We start from the raw sequence: 19,539 nt of genomic DNA on the forward strand, positions 1-19,539 counted from the left end.
TCCTGTGATATGCAATCCTCTGATACCATGTTGAAATTTCTAAGTCTAACACATCAAAAATCCCTACTACATTATCTAGTTTATTATCTCCTACTTGTTCCTTCCATTAACAAGTTATTTATAAATATAAATACTGAAATAAACACAAATGCAGCCTCAACACATATACAGATCAGCAAGTGAAATAATTGAGAAAATCACACAAGGGACACTGTTATTTTTGGACAATCGCCTCCAGAAAAACCCAATGCGGGAAAACCGGTGCAGTAGATATGAGGGTTTTATTATTATGCAGTTTCTGAATACAACTAGGGTGCAGAAATGGCTCACCCAACAGAGAATGCCCTCGGCATAAGTACCTCTCCTCAGAGACAAATATTCTGGCTAATCAGTCACCATTTGATCGATCCCACAACAACTATAGCAGCTCCTTAGCTAGACAACGAAAGCTACTCCAAGCTTCTCCACTGCTCTGCGTAACTCAGCTAGGGACTGCATCACCCTTCCCAGCTCCAGTTTGCCCCACGAAAATCTCCAGCGCTGCCTCTTGGCCCTGCTTCAGCTCTTCTAGCCTCTGCATAGCTATTGATGCATCAACGTCAACCCCTTGGCTCTCTACGTCAGCCCTCTAACCCTCTGCGTCACCCACGGTGGCATCCTAAACCTCTGCGTAAGTCCTAGCTGCCTCTGCGTCAATCTCTCCAAACTCTGCGTTGACTCTCTAGCACTATCTCTGCCTGTCTGCTATGTATTCTCGACCTTGTGCCAAATTGTCCCTCACTGCAACAGATCACTAGCTCGATTCTCTCAGCAAAACCCGATCCATAAAATCGAACTAAATGATCAATCTTGGTGTACCTCCAACTGACCCTCAAGCCTTCTCTTATACTTTTCCTGTTGAATCTTCAACGGCCGAGGTTAAGTCTCTAATCAATGGCTAAGATTAGATTTGTTTGATATATGTCATTTAGAACATTCTCACCCAGTTGTCTATTAATACCCATTAAAAATATTGATTATTTTAATATCTCTCCAACCAGGTGGAATTTCCCCAAACGATGTATGGGACTTGGAGACGTTATGTGCCTTAGCATTTCCACCAATTTTCATGGCTAGAGCACATCCGATGCTACCACAAATCAACAGAAGGATATACATCCAAGTGTGCAAAACCCAAAACAAGACATCAACAGTGTGTTGCAGCAAGTGAAATCATCCAAGTGTGCAGGCCATGGCTATACATGGGCAGATCGAGCAGGTTGAGGCATAAATCAGACTGTACAGCACCCATACAACACGTGATAACACATAGATTTGATCAACAGTGCAGCCGTACAACAGGCTGGAGAGACGTGCAGGCGATATGAATCACATCAATTGGAAGCAACTTGCAAGTAGTTTGTGGGTAATTTAGAAACTTTTGAGAGGGTTGTACAGCTTGTATAGGTGCACACTTTATTCCCAAAATCTCAGTGTAGCTAAATTATTTTGTCAGTGGGCTATTTTCCTAGTAAGAGAGCCCTTGTATGTCTAGAAATTTATTAAATGAAAAGAAGATTTTCAAGGGAAAATATATCTGTGAAAATTGGCTCTTTTGTTTCTGCTGTTTTGTTTATTTATTTCCCAATTAAAATCCAACTACTTTTTATTCAGTTAAGCTGAAATTTATATTAGAAAATCAGCAAGGAAATTTATTGGGAAATAATTAGTCATTTATTGGGGTTACAAAATTTAACAACTGCTGACTAGCAAGATAATCAGAATAGGAAACAAATTTTCACCTGGCGGTTACCCAAATGGCTGGGTGAAGTCCACAAACACTTTCTTGACACACTTAAGCAAACTGTATATAAATCTTCCTTAGGGATACCCCCTTGAGTTGGAGAAAAACCAACTGAGAGAGAGGAAGAGCTACCTTAGGGATACCCCCTTGAGTTGTAGAAAAACCAACTGAGAGAGAGGAAGAGATACCTGATACATTCTGATGTAACACGTCTCACTGATTTTCATCCTTTCTTGACTCCATTACTTGTAATGAGGCACCAGAATTGAAAGGACCAACTCTCACCTGGAAATATTGACTTTATTTACTCATCTTAAAGTGAAAATCTGCCACTTATAGGCAAACAAAACTCACTGTTCTGCAACTTCTACGACAGAAATAGGGGGATACCATCACAGACATGTGTCAGTTTGGGCTAATTTGGCAAACTAAAACATAATTTTGCAATTTGTTTTTGAATGGAAAAATTAATAGCTGATTTTTGAGAAAATAGAGGTGTTTTCAGAAGTTTAAAGTACTTTTTCTTTATAATATTTTACTTCAAGATTCAAACCCTCCAGGCACACCCCCCTCCAATTGTCATGCACCAGTGAGAGGAAGTCTAATCTGTGACAGGGATTAGCTTCCTGATACTTATCTCCACAACATTGGATCACAATCAGTAAAAGGGTGGTTCCAGGATATAACAGGTCTCTAAGATGTTATCCATCAAGAAAGCCTTGTTGTGTAGATAGAGTAAGCAGGTCCTAATCTTGCTGACATTATTTTATTTCCAATCAATATGTTTTTCTACAGGCAACAGTCAGTTTATTTCTGGACCATTGCTGTTGATCGAAGCCAATGTCATGTTCTTGGACCGTAGCATAAAACTCCTGATACCTGGTTAAAACTTTGCGAAACCAAAAAATGACAGAGCTGAAAAAGCTCAAAATAGTTTACTATATCATGGGACTTCACAGTTATTGCTCTCGGATAAAAATAATGGTTGAAGAATGAATATTGAGTACTATCACGTTCATCCCACCTGGGCTATAACATTATTATATTAAAAATTGTGAAGCCATTCTTGGCATCTTTGATCCAAGCCAATCCAACTACAAATGAAATCAAATTAACCAGGCATCCCAGAGGATATAGAATACCCTCAAGTACAAAGGGGATAAATATATTACATAAAGGAGTTCTACAAGACTGTCTTCTGCAATGTCTACGCTACTGAAACAGCAGACTAGCATCTGACCACAAAAATTAGCGCCACGCAAAACAAACATGTGTTTCTACCTTGCAGAGAAGTCGTAGGCTGGGAGAATGATGTGGTGTTTCCCTATCTTGGTTATCCGTTTAAGTTTTTCCTATTCAGTTCAATTACATTTTGCTTCATCCCTCTTACAACAGGCAAGGAGAACAATTTACCTATTATTCATCTCTGTCAGAAAAAATGGATAAATATGTTTTCACAAGTGATTAAATAAATTCCAAAAACTAATGGAATTTGATATTTGTCTATTTTGGAATTTCTTTCATTTCAAACCACTACACTGTACTTCAAGAAACAAAGACAACACATTCCAAACTCTAACATAAACAAAAGAAAACAGCTTGGAAGGCAATCAACTTTCAAATCAGTAGAATACAGTAGTAACAATCATGTTAGGCTCAGTCCAGGTATAAGGCTTTGCATGCTGAGGTCTCACTACCTGTGTTGGCACGTAATTTGGTTGAGCCAACCGATGAATATTCTCCATAAAATAGTGTGTACAGTCTGGAAGCTGGAGTTCATTTGCTCTCAAGTAGGTTTCCTGTAAAAACAAAAGTCCACTCTTAGAGATTTCGGTGAGCAAATATCAAAAATTAAAAGAAGTAAAATTCTCATCTTAAAAAATTAAAACTCCTGCATCTCTCTCTGTACAGTATAAGAAATTCAGAAACAACAATAACAAATTCCTTACCAAAAACAAAAAACAAAGGATGATTGAGTTTTAAAAAGATGCAATAAAATGAGATCTAAGAGGGCAACTTCGGGAGAACATCCTTGACCAGAAAACGACAATATTACCTGGATTGCATGGTCATTCCACACTGCTGCTATATCCTGTGCAAATTTCTCAGTTAAGGGAGGGTAATTTGGCCTCCCCCCAATATCGGATAGAATTTCTCCAATTTCCTGTTGTCAACAAGCAAATAAGTGTCTGGAAAATATTTAAGTATATTTTTATAAAATATGAAATTAGCCTGGAAACAACCCTTTTCAAATTTCCTACTTTGACTTGGGATAGAATATATCATGGAACAGTGGATACAATAGAATATATAGTGGAACAAAAAAGACCGTTGTTTCATGCATAAAATGCATTCTCCAAAAATGACTCCTCCAAGTCCCAAGTGTCTACTCTGAGTCAGAAGAAATGTGTTCGAAGAATAGTATTGTTAACTTTTCTGTGCCTGGATCTAACTGTAAATGCATCTGCACGAGTTCCCTAATATGCCGAGATAAATACGAAAAGGCAATTTTATTCATGTTCAACGAATGACCACAAAAGTACGTCAATCGGACTGAGGAATACAACCAGTATGAATACAATGTGAGTGAAAGTGCAGCTCCTAGAGAATGCCAAAAATAACATAAAGAAAGAAGCCTGCAGTTGTACAGCCCCATAACACATGTAGATAACCATGACATAGGTATGGTAATATAAAATGCTATGTGAGTTTATCCAAGACAGGAGAAGTGGACAACTCAAGAGCCTGTCAACAAAGAGAGAGAGAGAGAGAGTAAAATATCTTGCACCGAAGCCAATGATGTTAAGGTCTTCTGGTTCTAGCGGCCAAGAGCGAGGGGGGCGAACTAAGCATGGGCTCGCTGTCAGAGTCCTCGAGAACCATCAAGGGTTTGGGTACATGATCCGGGGGGGATGTAGGAATCAGGGATACTCCTAACATCCAAGGTTGAAAGAGAGAAACTCTGACTAGATCTATGGCTGCTCGATTGGAACTGGGAGATTTGACAAATGCAAGGTAGCCTAGTCCAGATCCATCTAGAGACGATCCCTCTATGTTCTTAGGATAGGTGAATTGATGTACAGATCATAACCTACAAACCAATCCAAATAAAATTTGTTGTCTCCTAGAGGGTGAGGCTAAGGAGAGACCAGATATCTCACCATTCTATTGCTTGATGCACTCTAGAACTTTGCCCGCCATGTGCTGCTCCAATTTGATGGATCAACATAAAGATGTCGACTCATCGTCCTACTCATCTTGAGGCGAGGCATGAAGTGCAAGATTTGATATTTGTGGCTAAGGAACCTCCTAATGAAAAGGGTTAGGCATCTCCAGTCCTAGTAGCAAAAGAAAGTAGACAGGAAGCCCCTTGAGCCCCTAAAGAGGTAGCAGTAGCATCCTTTAATCTCATAGTATAGGGGGCACCTAAAAGTGAGGTCCATCTCTGTCTCGAGCTCTCGTAGATGGTATATCTAGCAAAAACTATTAGACCGTGTTATATGGTGCTCTGTCTCTATCTGAAATTGATGCGAACCAACCTAGAGCTATCTCAAAGGGATACTCAGCAAGTGCATCCAATCCCTACACGTATAAGGAGGGTGAAGGATGATGCCATCTCACAACTCTAGAAAGTGCTCTAGATAAGACACATTCAAAACAAGGCAAAGTGCTCTTGGGAGATAGTAATAAATTGGAGAAGTAGAGACACCTCTAAGAACCAATCTTGTACATGGCTTAAGGGAGATTTCGAACTGAGTGTAACAACCAAAAGTCATACACGCAACGGAAATATTAAAATACTTCGTAGACAAAGACATCCATAGTAGGTTAGTACTTGTAATTGTATATTGTATAAAATAATTGATGTAGGATGATTACAAATGAGAATGAGGAACCTATATATATAGCCAGGTAAGTACCCTTTCATGAACAGGCATGTCGCTAAGACATGCCTTTTCATTATTAACTAACTAACCATTAGTTAATTTACTTATTCTTTATTATTAATTTATATTATTATGATTATTATTTATTATCTATTTTTACATAATTTATGTGCATAACATTGCCTTCTCCTTCAAAAAGCTTTGTCCTCAAAGCTTATTGATGAAAGATCGGATCTCTTCTGTCGTTCGGAATATCTGCTTGTTTCTGAGCTTTTATCTTTGTTGATACAAGAGGATATGATGTTCTGAGCAATAGACAGAATTGTTGTACTAAAAACAGATCAGACCATCCTAAAGTAATCTTTTGGGGAATCCTCTGATCCTTGGAGATGTTTGGTGAATAGTTATTGTATCATCGGATTGAGCTCACTTCAATATTCTTCAAAACATAAAAAATTTATGTTCTGCGTGATATAGATTTGTAGATTGATTAAGGTGTCTACTCTTGTGATTCGGATCTAGATAAGGAATTTTTCTTGTATGAACTTCCTTAAACGTTTTTATCGCAGTTTCCTGATTTCTTTCAGACATTGTTGTTGTTGACTTGACTATTGAATCCTCATTTGGGGTGTCCTTTGTTTGAACAACAGCCTCTGGGTACGTTTTTACTTCAATAAGGTTTGGATTTACCTGAACTGCGAGACTAGTGGTATTGATCTTTGTTTCTTCAGTTTGGACTGCTACATCAAGAGATTTTGATCCTTCTTTTGCAACAAGTTTTGTGAACCTATTCGTCAATGATTTCCTTTTGTCCTTAAGTTTTTTAATCTGTTTGAGCAGATTTTGATTATGATCTTTGAGAGTTGAGACATAAGCATTCCTCATTCTCTGAGTCAACTTTATTTTGGCCTTCACACTTCTCGTCTTTTAAACACTTGATTTGTTCAACTAATGTCTGGTTAAGGCTCTTTAAACGTAAATTCTCTTCTTCTTGTTCTAATAAATGATCCTTGAGCTCCTTCTTTGATGCTTTAGTTTTCTTGACTTGTTCGAGTAGTTTTTCTTGGTGATCTCTGTCTTTGTTGCAGATGACTTCTTCAAGCTCTTTTTGCTTCTTTGATATAGTTTTTTTGTTATCTTGAAACATCAAGTCCGATATATCTTTAAGGTCTTATAATGAAGATTTTATTGATTTTGATTTACTTTTTATGTCTCGAAACATGACCATCTTCCCTTTATAAGGAAAGGTCCAAACTTGTTTCTCTATGTTTAACATGAATGTACCCAACTCCTTAAACCAGGGTTGACCAAGTATGATGTCAGTGTTTTTATCCGTCCTTACAACATGAAATTGACATATGTAGTCATAATGACCTATTGTCACTTGTAGATCACTAATTTTATACTCTTTTTGGTCAAAAATATTTTTCTTTACACCAATGCTTAGCTCTGGAATTAATAGTTGATTTGCCAAGTTGATGTTGATATAATTTTTATCGTTGCTTGGGTTGATGGCAACATTAACTTCTCTTCCTTGGATACTTCATTTTAATGTAATTACTCTGTGATTTGTAACTAAAAGACCATTATAGAAAAACCTTTTTTCTTTCGTCATTTTAGAATTGAGCTCCATCATTTTTTTTCAATGATTGATCCCATTTGTTTTGTCGCAATGAAATTAGGGTTGATAAAGTAACCCCTTTTTTATAAACCTTTAAAACTTTTAATTTTATTTCTCTCTCTTTTTTTTAAATGATAATTCTTTTGCTTCCTTTTACTTCAAAATATAATAAGTCCCTCTTAATTACCCTTTTAACATAGGGAATATTATCTTATAACTCTTCAATTAATAATGTATCCCTCTTATTGCCTTTTTATTTATTTTTAATAACTATCCTTTATAACTTTAATATATGGATCTTTCAAGTAACCTTTTATAATAATACATGCTTCGTACTTATATATATTTTCATGAACTTTTCTTTAAAATACCCCTTTATAATATAATACTTCTCTTTATATATCTTTTTTTTTCTTTTTTAAAAGTTACAACCCTAGTGAAACATGTATATTCACCTCTTTGGGGTATAATATAAAATATATCTCCACTTATGCGCTTTTGACTTGGTTAACTTTCTCCATGTAAAAACTTACCATTCACATAAAGAAATTTTGTATTGCTTTTGTTTTTCTTTTACCTTGAAAATACCATGGGCAATTACCATGGGTTGCTAAAACCACGAGCTTGTAAACCACTTAATGAAGAATCAAAATAATAGTATCTACTCTTCCTTCTCTTACGTATAGTTTTATAGATATTTGGAAAGATTCCCTTTTAACTTTATCATGCACTTTTTATCAATAATGTAGAACCTTTTTATATATATGAATGTTCTCCTTCAAAATTTACACAAGACTATATATATATATATATCTATATATATATATATCTTTTTTTTAATAATATATTTTTATATGATTTTTTTCTTTAATTTTTTTTAAATCTTTATATGTACTTTTTCTTCCTTTTTTTCTTTGACTATCATTTTCTTTTTTTTTCTTTTTTCTTTTTGTTTAATGGCCAAAGGCCTCTGACGAATCAACAACGGAGAAACTCCCAAAAGTGTAGCGAAACGCTTCAATCTCGACGGCAACAATGTTGACGAAACCTAGATGGCCAAGGGCCTGGATCAGAGAGCGTGGCTCTGTGCAGCGGTGGAGCGGCCAGAGGATCGAACTGCTCTGATACCAATGTAATGACCAAAAGTCGTATACGCAGCGGAAATATTAAAATACTTCGTAGACAAAGACATCCATCGTAGGATAGTAATTGTAATTCTATATTGTATAAAAGAATTGATGTAGGATGATTACAAATGAGAATGAGGGTCCTGTATATATATAGCCAAGTAAGCTCTCTTTCACGAACAAGCATGTCTCTAAGACATGCCTTTTCATTATTAACTAACTAACCATTAGTTAATTTACTTATTATTTATTATTATATTTATATTATTATGATTATTATTTATTATCTATTTATATCTATTTTTACATAATTTATGTTAATAACGGTGAGATCCTCCAAGGAACAAAGTGCAAGATAGGGGTCCTTTCTCTCCTGATGGCAGAATCTCTGAAAGACCTCCTTCTATGAAGGAAAGAGACCAAGCAAAAAATGACCTCAATGCGAAACAGGCGGACACACAACCCTATATGAATAATGGTTTGTGAAATTGTTTGCTTATAGCGGAAGATGCACCTGAGAAGTAGGGTATGGACTCTCTCCATGCTGACCCAGTCTGTCTGTGACAAGCTCAACCCCTAGATCTTAGATCCATAGAGAATTGTGTCTAATAATAGCCTCCTTGAGGCAAAGTTTGGACAAGATGTACTAAAATTGTCCTTGGAAGCATTGTCTCTTAGTGAGGGCCAAGGATCCATACCCTTTACTGATTTAAGGCCCTATGATTACTCCCAGGTAAGTGTAAATTGTGGTGATCTCAATTTCTACCACTAGTAGCATAAATGTTAGTCTGTAAAAGAGCTCTTCAATGTGATCGAAGGAGAAGGGGTCAATGTAGATAGGGAGAAGTTGAGGAGGATGTGGTTAGGCAAAGGGATGTGGGATACAAAGAGGTTTTGGATATGTGGTAGAAGACGTTCGTTAACTAGGACTAAGCCAACCACACTAGCACACCCACAATGGGGGAAGCAAGTTAAATCTCCTAAACCCGGAAAACAAGGAAGCTTGTTCAGGATCAGTAGACCATGGGATTCACCTAGCTACAAAAAGAGTGGTTCATAGCCTATGAGAAATCCATACCTATCCTACAAACTCCTATGAAGGCCCATGGACATAGCTCTAACTACTGGATGCAAAGTGGATCATCAGCTTTGTCACAAGATACTTGTAGCTTTCTAGTGCAGGCATTGATGCCGCCTAGAAGAATGACCTCCCCTAGAGTGTAGAGGGAGATATATGCATAGCAATCAAGGAAAGCTTCCCCCTAGGACTCCATATTAAGTGCAAAGTGCGAGGAGGCTATTGAGAGATAGAAAATTGCAATTTGGTGTTGAGAAATCTAGGGCATAGCAATTAAGTGATTTCTCTTTTATTAGTAACTCCCTGTGAGTGCTTTTTACTTCTTTAGATTAGGATCTTCTTTTACTTAGATTATTAGTGTCCTTCTTCATCAAACAACTACCAATGCATAAACCTTAAAGAGATAAGAGATTGAATATAGGCTATCAACCAAGGCCAAAACCTCTCACTCTTTGAGAGGAAAACCCGAACAAATTCTTCTTCTTATAGAGATTCCAATTGAGGAATACCAAGACCAAGAACATTGACCTATTTGCCACTCCAAGAGCAAGACAGAAGATCCTTAATCAATGATAGTCAACCCTCAGCTCCTTCTTCCTGCTTAGCATCTTCTTCAACCTTGGCTTCCTTTTGCTTTAGACCTTCGGCCTTCTTGACTAGCCCTTCTTCCACTTCGGCTTATTAGGAGGACTGCACTTCTCCTCAGCTTCCACTGCAACAGACTTACCTTCAGCCTTCACTGCTGCAACAAACTTCTCCTTCACTGCTACAACAGACTTCTCCTTTACTGTTGCAACAGATTTCACATATAGAAGTTTTTCTCCTTAAAACAATCCCAAAACACCCTTAAGAACTTTGCTCTTCTCTTTTGTTACTTCGTTGGTTGGGAGGCTCTTCCTTTTACCCTTTCGCACTTCAAACTGCAGACTTGTACTTCTCTGAAATTTTCAGTGATCTGAACTGAGGCCGAGTTGCCTATATATAGTGGCTTCCCCCTCAAATTAGTCGACATGAAGAGGGTGAACCGACATGTCTGTTGGAGGAGATAATTAATTCTATCTTGTAGCCGACATCAAGGAGAGGTCTTGTAATTGTCTTGGAGGGCTTTTCATACCTATTAAATGACTCATATAAAATGTAACCTGCCCAAGAAGAGTCCTTCTTACATGACATAGACTCAATTTGACTTCTATGAATAGATGATTTAATCCTAAAGGCTCACAATGGGAGCCATCACTAAAATACAATTCCTTGCTCATGAATCCCATGAGACAAGCATTACAATAATAATTTTCTTTTTCTTCTTTTCATCAATTACGTAAAATCACAATTACTCATGTCATTACAAAGACCACACATAGTTACACTTCTCAACACTCCCTCTTAACTAGGGAGGTATTCATAATGGTACTTGGTCATTCTCAATCAAAAGAATTTCTCATAAGAAGATTCGAATTGGTAACCCACCTGTTTAGCATCATATCAACCAGCGTTTTCACATAGCAAGGCCTTGACTAACAACTCTATCTCTCCACGAGATCTAAGCACAATGTTGATGAGACAAATGATGTATAGACACCCTCATCATTGTCTCTCTCGGAACATACCCCACTTGGGTTCTCAGGGTGTGTGCCACCAGGACTATTCTTATCTTTGATTCCTAGTGCTTAAAGAATATTGGTCTCCAACAACTACTCTTATCTTGGATGCCCTAATACATCCTCAAAGAGCATTGGATGCTAGATGTTTACCCAACCCTCCATTCTGTCTTCCCAAGTGAAGACAAAAATGATGTGTCTATCTCTCCCTCTTAATTAGGGAGGACATATCTATTCCAATAAAGGAATGTAATCATTCCAACAGAAGGAATGTACCTAAGCTCCCCCTTGGCTTAGGAACTTCCAAGTTTCTTCCAAGTAACAAACTTGTTCCAGCCTCCCTCTTAATTAGGGACCTACAGTAGCTCCTCAGGTGGAGATGATGGGGCAACCAGCTGCTTGAAGAACTCCTCTTCAAGATGTCATGAATTTCCTTTCGTTATCTAGGAATCTTCATGTTAGGGACTTCTACATAGGGCACCGACCATCCATCACTTTCATCCATGAGTCAGCCATGTCATCATCGGAAAGTGATCCATCAGTCCATATATGGCCTTCCTTCATGCCATGTTTACTTAAGGATCTTTCATCCTATTACATGTGCATCGGTGGTGGAAGACATCCATAGATCTTCCCTCGGCAATCTTGCATAAAGCCATCTAGATATTTGTTCAAAAATAAAGGAATGAACATTAAAAACAACATTACCTTTGTGATGGTCTTTCATCATGACATCTTCTAGTTTGCGTCAGCATCCTGCATACATATTGACACATCTCCCAAAGATATATATATTGTCAAGGGTCTCTTTCTTTTTCAAACTTCATTAGAGCCTTCATATCTTCCATGGAGATATCCTAGTCAAATCTTCTTGTTTTTTCGCATGTTGATTGCCTTTACCATGATTGCATATTCCACGATCTCTTCCTTCTTTTCTTCACACATTTCATTCCCAGGAGCTTCCAATTAAAGTTCCTCAATTGTAGTCAACCATCTCATACTTCACATGAGGACATATCATGTTGATTTCATCTAGTGAATGTGTGACACATGCATTCCTGCATTCCTTTGAGTGAGGAGATCCTTTGTTTTGATCATGCTCTTAAGATAGACCATTGGTCCATGTTACATGCAACCATATAACATGAATCTTCAATATAGACTGTAAGCATACATACCTCATTTTCCTTTAGGTCATCCAGACTTCCTGCAGCAACTTCCTTGATTGAAAGAGCTTCAATCCCTTGATTTGCTTCACTTTTATGTCATCATCCCATAAATTCCACAAGTTTGACATTCTTGATGAAACACTTGCTTCCACTCATGATTGGTGAACCTTTCAATGAAGATTCCATCAGAGAATCTTGAGGATCTAAAGTATCCCCATCAGCAAATGTTTCCATTTGACAGATGTATGATGAACCTTGTACTAGATGACCTTTCCACTTTTGTTTCCAATGACATTCCCAAGAGCTATATCCTTGACTTCCATAAATTTATTCGTCTTTCATACTTCTCTATGATGATGTCCCGAGCTCTTGCTTTCAATGCTTCTATGATGCCTCGATGCATCCCATTATTTTACTTAGTGAATAATGATAGTCATATCTTAGAATACTTAGGAATTTGAAAAGAACTTATGTGAGGAAAACAATCCCAATAGTGGAGATCTATTACTTCCTCCTTGGATTTCTTCTTTTCAACTTTTTCCACTTCTTTGGTAATGTGAGCTTCTTCTCTTCCTCTTTTGTTATTGTCCTTCTTGATCTTAGGACAATCTCTCCTATAGTGCCCATATTCTTGACACCCATAGCAATGTATTTTAGACATGTTATTCTTCTTTTTCTGAAGACCAAACTTTCCAAATTGTCCCTTTCTTCTTGTCATTGTAGCATAAGCTTGATTTTTCTCACCTGCTCCCACATCGAATTTGGCCTTTAGTATAGATTCTTCAATCTTGCATAGTGACAATAAATCCGGGAATGGAGTTTCTTCTTTCTTCCCCTAAATACCTGAAGTAAAGTTACGCCACTCCTCCAGCAGTGCATTTAATACAACTCTAGTCATTTCACTATTAGACATGACTTCTCCTAGATCTTGTAGTTGATCACAGATCTTAGATATCCTCATAAAGTATGAGGCTATTCCATCTTCCCTAGACATCTTCATCTTGTAGAGTTCTTGCCTTAACGAGATGACTTCTCCAACAGTGCTTACAGAATACAACTCTACCAGTTTCTCATAAAAAAAAAATGAAATTTCGAGTTTAGATACATATGGGATGATGGGATCCTTGGTGGATACTATGAGAATTCTTTGAGCCCTAACTTCCCCTTTCATATACCTGGCAAGAGCTTGAGCATCTTCCTTTCTTGGTTTAGTGATAGAACCTTTGACATGTTTCATAACCTCATTTTCAATCAGATTCAGATTTGTCCTTTTCTTCCATGCAAGATAGTTTGAAGCCCCAACCAATTTGTTGCTTTCCTTGCAAAAGGACATTTTGACAGATTCAGATGTGGAAATAAATATACTTACTTGATAGGAAGCTCCTTCTTCTTGTTGCTTGATGATGATATAGAGGATAGAAAACTTCTCCTTAATGACGGTAATTTTCTTCAAGAATCATGCTTGATCCCATAGAGAGTGAGACGACACTACCTTTTGATCTAGCTTCCTTTGGATGAATAGTCTTCAAAACACTTTAATTGAGTAGATGTAGGGTTTTTGCCTTCTCCCTCATGACAATGAACCCAATACTTCTTTGTAGACTTCTTTGATCTAGGATTATGATGCTTCCTTTGACTTCAAGATGATCTTTCCTTTGATGCCTTCAATGAGATTTGATCCTTGAGTGTCCCTTGATAAGATGATCTTCCTTGACTTAGTCACCTTAGCTCTGATACCATGTTGAGAAATCTGGGGCATAGCAATTAAGTGATTTCTCTTCTATTAGTAACTGCTTATGAATGATTTTTACTTCTTTAAATTAGGATCTTCTTTTACTTAGGTTATTAGTGTTCTTCTTCATCAAACAACTACCAATGCATAAACCATAAAGAGATAAGAGACACAAGATAGGCTATCAGCCAAGGCCAAAACCTCACTCTTTGAGAGGAAAACCCGAACAAATTCTTCTTATAGAGATTCCAATTAACAAATACCAAGACCAAGACCCTTGACCTATTTGCCACTCCAAGACCAAGACACAAGATCCTTAGTCAATGATAATCAACCATCAGCTCCTTCTTCTTCTTCAACCTTGGCTTCCTACTACTTTAGAAATTCTGCCTTCTTGACTAGACCTTCTTCCACTTCGGCTTCTTAGGAGCACTGCACTTCTCCTCGACTTCCACTGCAAGAGACTTGCTTTCAGCCTTCACTGCGGCAACAAACTTCTCCTTCACTGTTGCAACAAACTTCTCCTTTACTGCTACAATAGACTTCATGTATTGAAGTTTTTTTGTCCTTAAAACAGTCCCAAAACACCCTTAAGAACTTTTCTCTTCTCTTTTGTTACTTTGTTGGTTGGGAGGCTCTTCCTTTTACCCTTTTGCACTTCAAACTATAGACTTGTACTGCTACGAAATTTTCGGTGATCTGAACTAAGGCTGAGTTGCATATATATAGTGGTTTCCCCCTCAAATTAGCCGACATGAAGAGGGTGAGCCGACATGTCTGTTGGAGGAGATAATTAATTCTATCTTGTAGCTAACATCAAGGAAAGGTCTTATGCTTGTCTTGGAGGGCTTTTCATACCTATTAAATGACTCATATCAAATGTAACATGACCAAGAAGGGTCCTTCTTACATGACATAGACTCAATTTGACTTTTATGACTATATGACTTAATCCTAAAGGCTCGCAATGGGAGCCATCACTAAAATAAAATTCCTTGCTCACGAAACCCATGAGACAAGCATTACAATAATAATTTTCTTTTTCTTCTTTTCATCAATTTATTACATAAAATCACAATTAGACATGTCAATTATGAAGACCGAACCTAGTTACACTTTTCAACATGTGGATCTCCCAAAGAAGGGGGTTGTTCCAATGTATTAGACACCTAATCCGTTAAGGTTATGGTGAAGGAATATGAACTGTCATTGGGAATCCAAGGGACCTTGGAAGTTGAATCCAAAGGTCATAGACATGTATTTATATCTGTATTATTTTAATAAAATGAAATACCACACTTATCCTTTAATATACTTTGCAGTCCAACAGTGATATCGATGCCACCGCCCTGACCTTTACCACCCAAAAATGCTATAAAATGCTTCTGTCGCTTTGAGCTCTACCATTCTGTCATTTCCAATAGTCTAGGCCTATCGACACCTTTCCTTTGCCAAAAGTTTTTGTGTCATTTGATCCCTGTAGATTTGACCAGTCAAATCTGTTAACCAAATCAATACATGGCATCCATTACCTGAACGCACCAAGCTCTGGTATCCTACAGTCACAAATTTGAAGGCACTACGGGCCTTTTCGTAAAAAAAGTTGTTACAAACATCCAAGCGCTTGATTTCACATTAAATAAACCCTGTGAGACCTTAATCATAGCTACATTATCGATGCCTTTTGTTGATGTTTGTAGCATCAAGCAAGTACTTGTGCACAAGTCTAAGTGTCTAGACTCTAGACGTGTGGAAGTCATCTAATTGACCCTTAACCTTAGCAATTACTTTAACAATTAAAGTAATTGACTTTTATAATATAATGTGAGTTAATCTAATGAAATGTAAAGGTTATTTCCATTAGTGAAAAAGAAGAATCTCAATCATTGATCTCAAGTGATGTTGAGATATAATCTTAACCATCAATGACTTTGAATTATATGGTTGTGGATTCGATCTATGTTCGCTTCGATATTTGTTGTAGGAAACAATAAATAATTTGTTTCAGTAATTAACAGATAGGAGAAGTTTAATCAATTGTTGCAGTAGTTGATTCGGGTGAGGCTCGAATTTTCACATGGAATCAGAGCATTGCAGGTGAAGCAAGAAGAATAGTGCCAGAGAACCTGGCGTTGAGCAAAAGTGGGAGATCGAAAAAGTTGCAGGAGGCAGGAGTTCGAAACCCTAGATGGTTTGCGCAGTCCTAGCTAGAGGGTTGATTTTCGAGGCAATCTCTCTTTGAGCGAGTCGACAGAGAGAAAGCACCCCCAATTCAAAAGTTTGCCAGGGCAGAGGGAGCAACGTTGAAGCCTCAGCGTGAAGAGAAGCTAGTGGGACGCAATCTTTTTTACAGGCCGTTTAGGAAGAAGCACAGTTGAGGGAATTTCTTCCTCAATAAGACTTCCCGCCAAGAAGTATGTTTTCTTATTGGTTGAGTAGCAGCAGTAAGAACCAGAGGGGATATTTTCGACATTTGTGGCAGAGATGGCAACCAGTGACTTGAGAGATCAGGATAGGTTGGACGGAGCATCCAACTATGTCATCTGAAAGACTAGAATGTCTTTCCTTCTAGATGAGCATGCCCTCAGAACATATGTCGACAGCATGGTGGTTGAACCAGCAGATCCAGATCCACTAAAGAAGTATCGAGCTGAGATGGCGAAGGCGAAAAGAATGATCCTCGATAGAGTGAAGGATCATGTGGTCTGTCACATCGCTCGCAGAGGGACTGCTAAGGAGATGTGGGACGCATTGTCTACGTTATATTAGGGATCTTCCAAGTAACGGAAGATGTACTTAAAGAAGCTGAGATCTATTCAGATACAGAAGGGGGAGCGTGTGGATCCATTACTCACAAAGCTTCAGGAGACCCGTGATGAGTTATCTGTTGTGCGGTATACACCTCAAAACTCAGAGTTGGTTAGACTGGCCCTTAATTTTGTCTCAGATGAGCGGCAAGTCTTTGTCCAGAGTATCCTGGGCAGGGCGGCTTTGCCGAATTAGGATAAGGTGTGGGCAGCTCTCAAACAAGAAGAGCGGTGGATAGACTTGGTCAAGTCCAAGCTTGACAGAAGCAGCAGTAGTGGGTCGAAGCCCAAGGAGGAGGAGGATAATACAGCCCTTGCATCGAAGGGACAGTAGGAGCAGCGGAGACGTAAGAAGGACCTCTCGAAGATAAATTGCTTCAGGTGTGGTGAGATGGGTCACTACGCAACTCAATGTCCTCCAAGGAAGAAGGACAAGGATGAGAAGCACAATCTGAAGGTTGTGCCCACGAAGATCGAGGAGGAGTTCACCACAAAAGCCAAGATACCTCCAAGAAGGAGGTGGGTTGATTTGGAGTTGTAGTTCGAAAGAGCTACAGATGGGCAGGATCATTGAGGATCCCACCTCTTGGATCAATACCCTACAATCAGAGATCAATTTTGTGGTAGCAGGATGGACTAGTGTCGGATGGTGTCAAGGAGTGTCGGAGAGATAGTTACAGTGGCTAGGAGCGCTAGAGACTGAACAGCGCAGAGATGACTTTGCAGCAGTGCAGATGGCATAGTGCAAAGGTCAGCAGTAGCGCAGTAGATTCAGAGGGTCAGTACAAAGATTAGCAACAGTCAGGCTCCAAGATTCACATGGTATCATAATGAACACAATTAGTTCAGTGATTTGGGATGTTTTTCCGTTGCTAATGCAGTGGCAGCAGTAGTTTGCAGTGTAGTGGGAGTTGGCAGTAGCAGTGCCAGCAGCAGCACAGATGCAAAATTTCAGAGGGAGTTGCAGTACGGATGCATTATTGAGAGCGATAGGGTCAATAGCAGTACAAATGCAACGTTTGCGCAGTGATTGGTGGACAGCATTTCAAACATCAGCAGCGCAGAGGACGATGTTATGAAATCAGTGTGATGCTTCAAATTGAAGACATTACTACAACACATTCCTCGCTAACAGGGAGCGTTGGGCTGCCAAATCAACATACACTTTCACTCCATTTTAACCTTTATCTTCATTTTGTCACCACATTTCATCACATTATCACTGTATTTCCATTACCATATGGGTTCATATTTTCATTTTCCAAAGTTATTTATTTTATGTATTTAAAGTGAATTTATGATTAAAAGTTAGAAAAATAACATGTATTTGCTTATACCTAAAGATGGAATGGGTTTGGTGACATGTGTAGGTGATTTGGAAGGTTCCAAGATACTCTTATGTGGCCTCCAAGACTCAAATTCGAATTCTCTTGAACATTTGAAGTAGATTTGGGATAGGGGTCAAGCATATCTCATAGAGAAAAATCATGGATAAAGGAATATGTGTCTCATATTGGTTGTAAGCATATGAAGGATTTGTGGATCTAGGAGGGATTAGTGGATCTCCATTAATGAGTTAGTTTCTTACATTTTTGTATAAATAGGAGTACCTCCTCCATTCCAAAGGGAGGACTCCTGGAGCATGTATCCTAACTATGATGGAATAGAATAAAGTTTTCTTTCTATAGTTTAGATATAAATTGTCTTAATGTAGTATATGAATTTACGGAATAGTTTGTCACTTTGTTCTTAAGAGAATTGAACTCACTCTAAAAGGACCAAGAAACATTTTATTTCATTATAGAATTTATTTTCATTTAATTACTTAGATGTTTGAAGATTTTTCATTATTAATGAATGAATTTTAGTTTAAATCTTATCAGCATATGAAAAGACAAACAAGGGTCTAAGTTAGGCTCTCTTCCATTTGATATGGGTAATAATTGAAATTCATTCTCTTCTTCTAGTTTCAAGTGATTTTTTGAATTTCCAGTTTTCCAACAATAGAATTAATGATGAATGAATTTGTAATGAAGAACATCAAGGACCTCCTTAGTTATGAGTCTCTTCTATTATTTGTTTGTGTATCTTAAGCTATTGTCCATTAATAGTTTTTTATCTCTGTTCATGAAATAGTATTCTAGAAGAAGAACAAATCTAGTTCTCCTAAGTTAGGAGCCACTTCTCCTGCTTATTACATAATGAATTAGAAATTACTTAGTTAAATTTTATATTTATAATATGCACTTCTAATTAGTTTATAATTGCATTCCCTAAAGTTAATTATAGTTGCATCTAAGATCCCATATATTTTGGTTTGCTTCTAAGTTTTACGAAACCCCCGGGTTGACAATTAAATAATAGGGATTTAACAGAGAATTAAATCACCCAGCAGGGAGTGTTGATTTCTAGTAGCATCGGATATGCTCTAAGTCTCAAATTTTGTAGGGAGGCTTAGGCACTTGTATTCCAAAGAACTCAGAAAACATTTTTGGAAATTCACACAAAAACAATTATTAAAATAGTTAATTATTTTTAAAGGGAACCTAAGTCTAAAGTTTGGAAAATAAAATAATTAAAGGATATTAATATAAAGTGTGGGTGTAACTTCTAGAAAGACAAGGATCAAGCAGAAATGATCTTAGCCACTGATTAACTTCAAATCTGGGCCATTGAATGTCAACGAGGAGATTATTTAAGGAGGCTTGAGGGTCATTTGGAAAGACACACAGAGAGT

The 19,539-nt window shown here is 37.7% G+C and overlaps 1 protein-coding gene across 5 annotated transcripts in view; it reads right to left on the reverse strand.

Annotated features, from left to right (window-relative positions):
* The window catches only part of LOC149233054 (G protein alpha subunit 1), a 318,543-nt gene that overhangs the window by 154,524 nt on the left and 144,480 nt on the right, over window positions 1–19,539 (reverse strand). For all 5 annotated transcript variants that reach the window (XM_089379671.1, XM_089379667.1, XM_089379668.1 and 2 more), the window contains 2 exons: window positions 3,840–3,947; window positions 3,481–3,582 (listed from right to left, as the gene is read on the reverse strand). In XM_089379671.1, coding sequence (XP_089235797.1) covers window positions 3,481–3,582; window positions 3,840–3,947 — 210 coding nt within the window. The remainder of the gene's footprint in view (window positions 1–3,480; window positions 3,583–3,839; window positions 3,948–19,539) is intronic.

Source organism: Pinus tabuliformis, chromosome J, assembly GCF_031772625.1.
Source record: "Pinus tabuliformis cultivar Carrire ecotype Pingquan chromosome J, CPIR1, whole genome shotgun sequence".
NCBI classification, from domain to species: domain Eukaryota; kingdom Viridiplantae; phylum Streptophyta; class Pinopsida; order Pinales; family Pinaceae; genus Pinus; species Pinus tabuliformis.